The 13,043-nt window shown below is 45.8% G+C and overlaps 1 protein-coding gene across 1 annotated transcript in view; it reads left to right on the top strand.

The window, feature by feature from the left end:
• The window catches only part of LOC140201872 (electrogenic sodium bicarbonate cotransporter 4-like), a 133,655-nt gene that overhangs the window by 109,812 nt on the left and 10,800 nt on the right, over positions 1–13,043 (top strand). Inside the window, exon 22 of the mRNA XM_072266624.1 lies at positions 1,101–1,256. Within this exon, the coding sequence (XP_072122725.1) occupies positions 1,101–1,256 (156 nt within the window). The remainder of the gene's footprint in view (positions 1–1,100; positions 1,257–13,043) is intronic.

The raw sequence follows: 13,043 nt of genomic DNA, 5'->3' as shown, positions 1-13,043 counted from the left end.
GTCTCAGTGTCAACTTCCAAAAGAGTTTTAGATATTCACTTGAAAAGGAAATATTAGGACTCTATCACTCCATGCCTTGTCCATTTGTTTGTCTAAATGCCCCTTAAATGTAGTAATTGTATCTGATTCCACCATCTCCTCTCTTCCAGACATCAACCACTCTCTTTCTAAGAAATTACCCCTCAGAACCCCTTTAAAGTTCCATCCTCTCACCTGAAACTTGTGTCCTCTTGTTTTTGATAGCCCTACCATGGGAAATGTGGACAAGACTCAGTGGCGGGGAAAGAGGTCATCTACACTCACTCACCTGCTCGTCAATGCTAATAATTAATCAGCCAATCATGTGACGGCAACTCAATGCACCAAAGCATGCTGACATGGTCAAGAGGTTCAACTGTTGTTCGGTCCAAGCATCAGAATGGGGAAGAAATCTGATCTAAGAGACCTTGACCGTGGAATGATTTTGACCATTGGTACTAGGCAGGGAGGTTTGACTACTGATCTCCTGAGGTTTTCACAGACAATCACCTCAAGAGTTTATAGAGAATAGTGCACAAAATAAAATAAAATCTAATGAGCAGCAGTTCTGTGGGTGAAAATGCCTTGTTAATGAGAGGGGTCAGAGGGGAATTGCCAGACTGGTTCAAGCTGACGGAAAGGCGACAGTAACTCAAAAAGACACACGTTACAACAGTGGTGTGCAGAAGAGCATTTCTGAATGCACAACACGTCAAACGTTGAAGTGGATGGGCTACAGCAGAAGATTACAAACGTACACTCAGTGGCCATTTTATTAAGTGCAGGACATATCTAATAAGATGGCCACTGAGTGCATAAGGGTTAACTGCAGGGACAAGTGAAATCCACAGCACCATCCAGTGGCATGTGACCCTCTGACCCGTCTCTTTCTGTTGTTAGTTACAGCCCAATACAGCGTTCAATAGTGGTTTCAGAAATTTGGAAGTTTCTCTCGCAGCGTGATTCAATTCTCTACGATGAAGGAATTTGCATTCTGTATTAATTAGTTTAGCGATTGTTATGTTGCTGTTGCACAAACGTTCCCTTGCACAGTCTAACCCCGACTTCCACTGCTGTGCTAGATCCTTGCACTCATCCTCGTGCGAAAGATGCTGGATCTGGTCTTCTCCCAGCACGACCTCGCTTGGTTAGACGACATCCTACCGGAGAAAGACAAGAAGAAAGAAGAAGACAAGAAGAAAAAAAAGTTGAAGAGCAAAGATCAGGTTGGAGACGGCGTTGATGAGGTGAGCAGCAAATGGGGAGAAACTCTCTCGAGTTCAGTTGTACTTTGTGATTTCAACTCTTCCACTGAATCTAGAGCTACCAGGTACATAGAGTCATAGAATGCAACAGCACCAATACAGGCCCTTCGGCCCATCTATTAATGGTAAACTATTAATCCACCTAACAATGTGCACAGTGACCATAGTCCTCCATACCCTTCCCATCCATGTACCTATCCACATTCCTCTTAAATGTTGAAATTGAACCTGCATCCACAACTTTCACTGGCAGCTAGTTCCACACTCTCACCATCCTCTAAGTGAAGAAGTTCCCCCTCAAGTTCCTCTTAAACATTCACCCATCATCTATGACCTCCTGTTCTAGTCTCACCCAGCCTTAATGGGAAAAGCCTGCTTGCATTGATACCTCTCATGGTTTTATATACCTCTATCAAATTTCCCCTCATTCTCCTATGCACCAGGGAATAAAGTTCTAACCTCTACAACCTTTCCCTGTAACTCAGTTCCTCAAGTCCTGGCATTATTCTTGTAAATTGCCTCTGTACTCTTTCAACCTTATTGATACGGTATCTTTCCTGGAGGTATGGGACCAAGGCTGCACACAGTACTCCAATTTGGCCTCACCACTTTCCTCTGGAGCTGAAGCAAGCTCTAAATCTCACTTAACATCTTAGGAACAATATTGTCTCCTCTGCCATCAGATTTCTAAATTGTCCATGAACCTACGAACTTACTGCCCCTTATGCCACTGGCGCTTAGGCCCTCCATCTCCGGCAAAGTTCGGGGCTTCCTTCATCATGTCAGTAGCTCGGTTTTCACTATTATCAGTCATACCAGTCCTGGGCGGAGGCTCAGGAATACTGTCACAATCAGATGTAGAAAGGTTTTTTCATTGCTGTTTCCGTAACAGCTTTGTTTTACCAGTCAGGATTGTTAGCCTTGAGTTGAATCCCTGAACCTGGAGGGCCGGCGGACCTCTTTTAGTCTGTCCTCTGCGCTCTGACCTGTTTGGCATGGGTGACCCTACCAAGAGCCAAAGCATAAAGCCCTGAATCCAGCCAACATAGCTTTCTGGGGCTTTGAGGTACGCAAGCTTCCAAACCCTATGACAAAGTTGTGGTCGTTTTGGAGGAGGAAACATGTAGGAGTACTGGACACCTATTTCCATTCCGAACCTTTGGTCATCACCATTGGCCAAAGTCCTTAGCCAATATTGCAGTTCATAGTGGTGATGTTGGAAGGCAAAGCATGTTTCCATTTCCAGCTCATTGTTGGCTACCAGCCAAAATCTACTGCAGAAATGACCAGGTACCAGTAATTGAAGCCAGGTCAGGAAGAAAAGAAACCTGGTTGGTTCTGGCGGGGTTATCTTTCCATAGATTAGAAACTAATTTGTGATCTTGTATGTCAAGAATATATCTGCATTGAATGAATCCAGTCAATCACAAGAAATTTTACAATGTTGTCAGGATTTGAGTTATAGGGAAAGGTTGAATAGGTTAGGACTTTTTCCGCCGAGTGTAGGAGACCGAGGGAGATTTGATGGCGGTATGTAAAATTATGAGAGATGTAGACAGGATAAATGAAAGCAGGCTTTTTTCCACTGAGGTTGGATGGGACTACAGCTAGAGGTCATTGTTTAAGAGTCAAAGGTGAAATATTTAAGGAGAAGGGGATCTTCTTCACTCAGAGGGTGGTGAGAGTGTGGAACAAGCTGCTAGCAGAAGTGGTAGATGCAGGTTTGATTGATTTCAACATTTAAGAGAAATTTGGATTGATACGTTGGATAGGGGCATGTAAGTCTATGGTCCAGATGCGGCTAGATGGGACTAGGCAAAGTAACATTTTAGCATGGTCTGGATGGGCCAAAGGGCCTGTTTCTGTGCTGTAGTGCTCTATGACTCTATTCACTTTAATGGAGTCATAGCAAGAGATGCTGAATTGAATTTCTAGTACATCCACCTTAATTCAGGCAACTTGCTGCATGGAAGAATTCTTTTGTTAGGTCAGATGTCTAAGCTGGTTCACCAAGATTAGTAGCCAGTATTAATAGTGACTGGTCACCAGGTCTTCCAGTTAGCTAACCAGGTCACCATCAAAGAGTAATGTTGGTTTGCTGGGTGCAGCCTTGGTGAAGGAGTTGCTGTAGAAATGTGGCTTGGTGAATGTCTACAGTTACCAGATGGTGCCAAGGGCTTGCAGCCCATGGCAACTGATACAGTCAACATCAATACTCTGGCTTGGGCACACCAAAGGGCAGATTCCCGGTTAGCCAGGGATTGGAGACAGTTGTAGGAGTTACACTGATGCAAACTGTTGGGGAGTGATGGCTCCTGTATCTCTGCCTCAGACCTCACTCCGAGATGCCATGTTCTGGAAGTACACTAAAACTCTAACAAATGGCTTTTTTAACTACTTGGAAATCAATTTGGCTCTTGCTTCATTGGGTGCTATTTCTGTATGCTCTTCCCACTCTCTAGAGCCCTCTCCAGAATTCCCACATTCATTTCCCACTGTCTGCTCCCAGTTTCCACGTTCATTTCCCACTCTCCGGTCCCAGTTTCCACGTTAATTTCCCACTCTCCGGTTCCAGTTCCCATATTCATTTCTCACTGTCTGGTCCCAGATCCCACATTCATTTCTCACTGTAGAGTCCAAGTTCCCACGTTCATTTCCCACTGTCTGGTCCCAGTTTCCACGTTCATTTCCCACTCTCCGGTCCCAGTTTCCACGTTCATTTCCCACTCTCCGGTTCCAGTTCCCACATTAGTTTCCTATTCTCCAGGGCCCTACTTCACACTCCCTGGGGCACTGGTTCCCAATGTCCCTTTAAACTCAACTTGTTCTGTTTCCCACTCTCTTTAAACACACCTGGTTTACTCTAGTGTTTATCAGACTACTGTGGAACAACTAAACAAAGAGAGTTGCAAGTGGATTTGTTTATTATTAGAAATAAAATCCAATATTCTGGTAGATCTGCCATAGACCTGATCAATAGAGTTTTACAGAATTAATTCCTCAATGCATATTACAGAATGTACAAGCAATCAGTATTAGTGAAGATAAATTTTGTATTGTCTTGAACTTAACAGTATTTCTGTTTTAATAATAATAAATAATCTTCAAGGCTTCCTTGAAAGCAGGGACTGGAATCCAGCAATTAAACGAAGGCCTGAAACAATCCATGTTAGGATGGAGTCGGTAGTGGGGAGTGGGAGAGAGGGGTAAATAGTCCATATTCTTATGTCAGTTCCAAGTCCCGAGAACTTGTATATGAACCATCCCAACTGCAGGGTTGAAGTGGGGCTATGAAAGTTACGAAGGAGGAAACTCCCACTCCTGGTCAGGTTCAGACAGAAGAGATTCTGCAGATGTTGGAAATATTGAGCAACACACACAAAATACTGGAGGAACTCAGCAGATCAGGCAGCATCGATGGAAGGGAATAAACAGTTGACATTACATGATGAAAGGTCTTGACCCGAAATGTCAACTGTTCATTTCCCTCTACAGCAGGAGTTCCCAAACCAAGTCCAGGGACCCCTTGCTTAATGGGATTGGTCATGGCATATAAATAAAAAGGTTGGGAATCCCTGATCTACTTGACTTACTGAGTTGCTGCTGCATTTTGTGTGCGTTGCTGATGTAGGCAGCATCACTTGTAGAACATTGCACCCTGCTGGCCACTCTGTGATACTGCAGCAAAGACAGAGACCCAGGAGGTGAGTAAGCCCCATTCCGTCCCCTGCTTTGTTAAAGCCATGGAACCATCTCCCACCATCTACGTGGTGGCAGCAACAACTTACGTCTACATGGCACTTTTAACAGGGCAAAAGTCACCAGGCCAATGGCAGGAGAGTGATTGACTGGCCATGGACTGAGGTAACTGGGCCAGTGATTGAACATGGGAGGTGAGCCTTCAGGGTGTCGTACTGTGGGCAAATGGACAAGGGGTCAAGGCTGCCCACAGCTTTCTTCGCTGAAAGGCAACACTATTTATGACTGGTGCCAAGAATATGAATTTAATTGTAATAACTTTCATGTTAGACATTGTATATTGAAAACACTGATGCAGTTTCTTGCTGTGCTCTTGCATTTATTGGGTGCCCTGGGGCTCTCCTTGTACACATGGTACCTGCAGCTGGTTTATTGAGGTGACCCTTGAACTGACAGGTCACATGTGAAAATCACAGTGCCTTCGCTGAACAATTGCTTGGTCTACTAATGTCCCATCAGGACAGAGGTCAGTTCTTGTACCTGTCCCCAGAAAGGCAGATTTTCCTGATCAGCGTGAGGAAAACACAAGTAACCATATCAAAACTTGACCAACTTGGTCCGAACATGTGGGGAAAATCCATCAGGAATGACATGGGCTCATTGCCTTTGTCTGGAGCACAGTGCAACTGCAACAAGAGACCTAGTTGAGATAGCTAGGGCCCAGGTGCTGGAGTGTCCAACACTAGAATCGAGACACAAGACAAGACTGAAACGAGGACAGGATCCTAAACTGGACACTAGGTGAAAACCCAAAGTCGAGCTGATGATTGAGCACTGAACCTCAGTTCAAGTGCTCCTTAAATTTTAAAATCCTGGCGTCAAAACATGGCCGCCAATTAGTGGGAGGGGCCTGAGCCAGCTATCCGTATTCTGGAGAGTTGGAGCATCTAACCCCTGGAGGCTGCCATGGTCAGGTGCGTATCGTAACAGCCGTCGCCTTTTGTTCCTGGAATGCCTGCCGTCATGAGCTCAGGAAGTCTGAGCTCCTGTCAACAGAACAAAAAGAAATTCACGTTTCTTCAGCCCCTTCTCAGTGTCTTGGGAACCAGCAAAGTCAAGTCACCAGTCCAATGTAAAAAATATTACTACTCATATCCGCAGAGCCAGATTCCACAAACATCAGGATAATAATGAGTAGAAATGGACTGAGGAGAAAATATTGGCTGGGATATCTCCCCTGCACTTCAGATAATATCAGGGATAGTTTTACGTTCAAAGGAAAGCACAGATGGGCTTCTGATTAACATCTCATCTGAAAGTTCAAAGTCAAAGTACGTACGTCTCTATTTACAACCTTGCGATTCATTTTCTTGCCAACATTCACAGTAAGTACAAAGAAATACAATAGAATCATTGGAAAACTACACACAAAGACTGCCAAACAATCAACGTGCAAAAGAAGACAAAATAAATAGAGAGGGAGAGAGAAAAAAAAAAGTAAATAAATAAATAATACTGAGAATTAATACTTGTTACATTTGCTAGTGGAAAACGTCTTAGTACCTCACTGGTCAGTGAGGTGTAGAGCTGAAGTCTTTGTAAAGTGCATGAACTGGAAGCCAGTAACAACAGCCAGGATCTTCAGGAAAGAAAATCAGGGATAGCTTCTCCCACTGGTCAGTGATTGGCCTGTGTCTAACCCATATCCCTTTAAACCTTTCCTATGCATGTACCTATCCAAATTCCTACACCTTTCTGCAAATTCCCTCTATATATTTCCTCCTCTAATTCCCGCTTACTAGAGTCATAGAAAAGTACAGCACAGAAACAGGCCCTTTGGCCCATCTAGTCTGTGCAGAGCCATTTAAATTGTCTAGTCCCATCGACCTGCACCAGCACCAGAGCCCTCCATCCAGGTACCCATCTTAAACATTGAATTGAGGTCACATGCACCACTTGTGCTGGCAGCTCATTCCACACTCTCACCTCCCTCTGAGTATTGGGGGCTGGGGAGGGGGGCCTCAAGTACAACCCTGTGAAAGTGATCAGATCTTTCTTATTAACTAAGCTGGTGAGCATTTACCTAAATAAGCCCGTAACACGTAGTAGCAGAATTAGGACATTTGGCCTATCGAGTCTACTCTGCCAGTCCGTCATGTCTGATTTATTACCCCTTTCAACTCCATTCTTCTGCCTTCTCCCCGTAAATATTGACAACCTTACTAAACAAGAACCTATTAACTTCCATTTTAAGTATACCCAATGGCTCGACCTCCTCAGCCACCTGTGGAAATGAATTCCACAGACACACCACCCTCTGGCTAAAGCAATTTCTTATCATCTCCATTCTAAAGGGATGTCCTTGTATTCTGCAGCTGTGCCCTCTCATTCTAGACCCCCCCTCCCCACTATAGGAAACATCCTCTTCACTGGTGCACAGCACTGACATCTGACAAAATTTGTGTGCAAAGAAATGAATTTCAGAGCTTCAACTGTTTTCCTAGTTGTTCTCCTATATTTCTAATTACTCCACCTGGCCGCTGTGTATGGGGACAATTTGTCCTTTCTTAAAAGGGTTGTTTTGGTGTTTTTTTACAATGAAATGCAAGCCATTCCAGAATTGCTACTGGAAGTTGTCTGAGTCATTTTGCCTCAGATCATCTTGTACACCTCTCTCATCCTCCTTTACTCCAAAGGGAAAATCCCTAGCTCCCTCTACCTCACTTCATAAGACATGCTCTCTGATCCAGGCATCATCCGGTAAATCTCCTCTGTACCCCCTCTAAATCTTCCACAACCTTCCTATAATGAGGCAACCAGAAGTGAACACAACACTCCAAGTGTGGTCTAACCAGAGTTTTATAGAGATGTAACATTATCTCATCATTCTTGAACTCATTCCCCTGTCTAATGAAGGCCAACGCACCATATGCCTTCTTAACAAATCCTGTCAACTTGCATGGTAAATCTGATTTGTGACTAAAAAGCTGCACACCAGTGCATTCAGTGCACCCTTCCGTTCCTGGAGGAGGGTAAGGGGCTGAAACTATGGAAGTGGGTTCCTCAGTTGGTGGGGCATACAGTGAGGAATAGCCACTTCTGCCTGGTAACAGACCATCTGGCTGAAAGAGCATATGAGTACAAGCCAAGAACCCAATCATAATTTTAACCTTGAGGATCTAATCTTGGTGCTAGTACACTTACTTCACACAGTATCAGTTTGGGAACCGTATTCTACTATCGTTCCACCCTGCCTTAGTACACCTCCCCCAGGTTCAGGGACTTGAAGCTCCTGAGCCAGGGCAGATAACTTCACTCAGACCAAATCTGAACTGATTCATCAACCTGTGGACCCACTTTCAAAGATTCTACAATTCATGTTCTCAATTATTTATAACTTGTACCATTTTATAGGCATCCGTTAGTCTCATGAGACCATGGATTTGCGCCTTGGAAGGTTTCCAGGACGCAGGCCTGGGCAAGGTTGTATGGAAGACCGGCACTTGCCCATGCTGCAAATCTCCCCTCTCCACGCCACCAAAGTTGTCCAAGGGAAGGGCATTAGGACCCATACAGCTTGGCACCGGTGTGGTCGCACAGCAATGTGTGGTTAAGTGCCTTGCTCAAGGACACAACACGCTGCCTCAGCTGAGGCTCGAACTAGCGACCTTCAGGTTACTAGATGAACACCTTAACCACTTGGCCACACGCCAACACAACTTGGACCATATAGCCTACAGTATAATAAGGGACTTCATGTTTTAGTAACGTGTTGTTGAATGCGCTATTAGGTGCATATTGATCTGTACATGTGTGCCTAGTTCGGATTGTGCCAGTAAAGAACCATGAAACTTGGCTCCCGTCTCCAGTGTTTTTATTAATAGCATTGTTGTGTAACCAGGTCACATACGCAACATTACTATTTGTTTTTCTTTTTGTATTTGCAGAGTTTGTCATCTTTTTCGCATTGGTTATTTGTCCCTCTTTGTGTGTAGTTTTTCATTGACTCTATTGTCTTTCTTTGTATCTACTACAAGCCATCATCATTATGCACTGTGTTGTATCATGTAGGCAATTGTGGTCTTATCCATGACCGTGACTGTTCTACAGAAGTGGTTTGCCGTTGCCTTCTTCTGGACAGTGTCTTTACAAGATGGGTGACCCCAGTTATTATCGATACTCTTCAGAGATTGTCTGCCTGGTGTAACCAGGACTTGTGTTGTGCACCAGCTGCTCATACGACCATCCACCACCTGATCCCATAGCTTCACGTGACCCTGATCGGGGAGCAAAGCAGGTGTTACACCTTGTCCAAGGGCGACCTGCAGGCTAGCAGAGGGAAGAAAAGCCCTTCACCTCCTTTGGTAGAGATGTATCTCCACCCCGACATCCACTACTGTGAATGCCCATAAGAAAATGAATCACAGGGTCGTATATGATGATATAAATATACTTTGATAATAAATTTGCTTTGAACTTTAAGAACAATACTTCAGATTATTGGGCTTTCTACACTTTTTGGTACATTGCTGCCAGTTTCAAGAGAACGATGTCTTGTCAACTAAATCCCTGAACACTCTGCCTGAAATTCCAGGTTTCCTCCCAAGACAAGACTTGCATTCGCTCTGCTCCAGTAAAGATTCCTCTGGAACCAATTGAAACGCAGAAAAATGGCTCCCAGGGCCCAGCTAGTGAGTAAAATAGCCAGCAGTGGCACACTAATTAACTCTTGAACTAGACCAGAGGTTCCCAACCTTTTTTATACCATGGAGCCTTACCATTAACTGAGGGGTCCATGGACCCCAGGATTGGAACCTCTGAACTAGACTCTCAACTAATCCACTGACTTCTTCCATATGTTTAATGCCAATAACCAATTTACTCACTAAATCTTTTAACAAGTTAATCAGTTCTCTTTTAATCATCTCTAATAATTAACTGCTGAAGCCTTTAGCATGCTCACTAAGTAGTGGCCATTTCTTTGCCTAGTGCATTTTCTCTTCCTATAAATCACCATTGGTGTATCTCCTCAGGAATGATGCTCAATTGATCATTAAAGGTCAGCTTTATTTGTCACATGTGTGTTGAAACATGCAGTCATTTGTCTGAAATCAAATCAGCGAGCGTTGTGCTCGGCAGCCCACAAGTGTTGCCAAGCTTCCAATGCCAATCTAGCATTCCCATGACACATTAGCCCGGACTCGTACGTCTTTGGACTGTGGGAGGAAACTGGAGCACCTGGAGGAAACCCACACGGTCACAGGGTGAATGTACAAACTCTTACAACACGCAGGAGGAACTCAGCAGGTCGGGCAGCATCCGTGGAAACGATGAGTCAACGTTTTGGGCTGGAACCCTTCGTCAGGACTGAAGAGGGAAGGGGCAGGGGCCCTATAAAGAAGGTGGGGAAGGGTGGGAAGGAGAAAGCTGGTAGGTTCTAGGTGGAAAAACCAGTAAGAGGAAAGATAAAGGGGTGGGGGAGTGAAAGCAGGGAGGTGATAGGCAAGAAAGGTGAAGAAGGAGTAGGGGAAATCACAGTGGGTAGTAGAAGGAGGCGGAACCATGAGGGAGGTGATAGGCAGCTGGGGGAGGGGGCAGAGTGAAATAAGGATAGAGGAAGGGAGGGGGAGGGAATTACCGGAAATTGGAGAATTCTATGTTCATACCAAGGGGCTGGAGACTACCTAGACGGTATATGGGGTGTTGCTCCTCCAACCTGAGTTTAGCCTCATCATGGCAGTAGAGGAGGCCATGTATGGAAATATCTGAATGGGAGTGGGAAGCAGAGTTGAAGTAGGTGGCTACTGGGAGATCCTGTCTGTTGTGGCAGACGGAGCGGAGGTGCTCGAAGAAGCGGTCCCCCAATCTGCGTCGGGTTTCACCGATGTAGAGGAGGCCGCGCTGGGAGCACCGGATGCAATAGATGACCCCAACAGACTCACAAGTGAAGTGTTGGCTCACCTGGAAGGACTGTTTGGGGCAAGAGAGGAGGTGTAGGGACAGGTGTAGCACTTACGCTTTCAGGGATAAGTGCCGGGTGGGAGATCAGTGGGGATGGACGTATGGATCACGGAGTCGCAGAGGGACCAATCTCTGCGGAAAGCGGAGAGGTTTGGAGAGGGAAAGATGTGCACAGACGGTGGCAGGAATTGAACTGTGATCAGTGATCGCTGGCGTTGTAACAGCATTATGCTACCCTACCTCGATGCCCTGGAGGACGATTAGTAGTCACTGAGAGAGATATCAGTGGAGACCGGTGTGGGGCTGCTTCCTCATGGCTCCGGAATGTGGGTTCAATCCTGGTCGGGTGCCGTCTATGTGAAACTTGCACACTCTCCCTGTGAATGATAAACAGAGGTCCTACAGATGCCAGAAGTCTTGAGAAATGCACACAAAATTCTGGAGGGACTCAGCAGCTCAGGCAGCATCTCTGGAGGAGAATAAACTGTGGACATTTCAGGCCGAGACCCTTCATCAGGACTGGAAAGGAAGGGGGGCAGAAGGCAGGTAAAGGAGGAACAGGAAAGGGAAGGTACAACTTGCCAGGTGAAAGGTGAAACCAGGGAGGGGGACGGTGGGTTGATAGGGAGAGGGAGTGGTGAGATCAGCTGAGTAGATGATGGGTGGAAGAGATAAAGAGCTGAAGAAGAAAAATCCACCCAAACACCCAGCATCCCCATTATTTCCCCCCTCCCCCACCTTCCCACCCATCATCCCCTCACCTAACCTCACCTATCACCTGCCAGCTTGTACTCCTTCCCCACCACCACACCTTCTTATTCTCCCTCTGACCCCTTCCTTTCCAGTCCTGGTGAAGAGCCTCAGCCCAAAACGGCAACTGTTTATTCCCCTCCATAGATGCTGCCTGACCAGCACTTTGTGTGTGTGTGTGTGTGTTGCTCCTGACTTCCTCCCACTCCAAACCAATGTGTTGGTCGGTTAATCGGTTAATGTAAATTGCCCCAAGTGGAGGTAACTGCCAAATGAACCTAAAGGAAAGTTGGTGGACGTGCGAGACAGCTACGGGGAAATATAGAGTGTGGGAAAGGACTTGGAGGTTGCTCTGCTGAGAGCCAACATGGATCTGGTAGGCCGAGGTGCCTCCTGCGTAGTAATGAGTAAGTTTCAACACAGCTTTCGACATTCAGCCGCCAGCGATGTGAAACCCAAGGACGCAGCCTCAGAATAAAGGGGTACCCCTTAAGAACAGAGATGAAAAAGCACTTTCTCCAACTGTGGTGAATCCGTGGAAGCCGTGGCCACAGATGGCGGTGGTGGCCAGGTCATTGGGTATACCTGAGGCAGATGTTGATAGGTTTCTGATTTTAAGTGGATTAAGGGTTATAGGAAGGCGTCAGGGGAATGGGGTTTAACAAAATCAGCCATGATCAAGTGGCAGAGCAGACTCGATGGACTGAGTGGCCTAATTCTGCTCCTATGCCTTATGGAAATATATTTAACACAAGAGCACAGGGGACTAGCTTAGGTGGGTGTGAGTCGGCATAGACTAGATGGGCTGAACGGCCTGTTTCCATACTGAATGACTCTAAGAACACATGACAGCAGGAGCAGGAGCAGGAAATCATGCCCCCACCACTCAACATGACCATGGCTGATCTAGGCCAGCCTCAACTCCTCTTCTGTGCCAAACCCCTACGACTATCATTCACTGGATCTTTTAAATATTTATCCTCTTCCTCCTAAATGACCTACCTTCAAGGACAGAGCCTCAACACCCTCTGGGCACCCTGGTACCGTAGCGGTTAGCACAACGCGCTTGCAGCTCGGGGAGTTGGTGTTCGGAGTTCATTTCCAACATCCTCTGTAAGAAAGTTTGTACATTCCTCCTGTGTGCATGTCGGTTTTCCCTGGGTGCTCCGGTTTCTTCCCACAGTCCAAAGACAGTTAGTAGGTTAATTAGTCATTTTAAACTGTCAAAGAGTCATAAAATTGTAGAAAAGGACAGCACATAAACAGGCCTTGAGACTGTCGAGTCCGTGCCTAACTATTAAAACTGCCTATTGCCATTGGACTGCATGGGACAATAGTCCTCTGTACCCC

Source organism: Mobula birostris, chromosome 8, assembly GCF_030028105.1.
Source record: "Mobula birostris isolate sMobBir1 chromosome 8, sMobBir1.hap1, whole genome shotgun sequence".
NCBI classification, from domain to species: domain Eukaryota; kingdom Metazoa; phylum Chordata; class Chondrichthyes; order Myliobatiformes; family Myliobatidae; genus Mobula; species Mobula birostris.
This window is presented reverse-complemented; position numbering and strand designations above follow the sequence as displayed.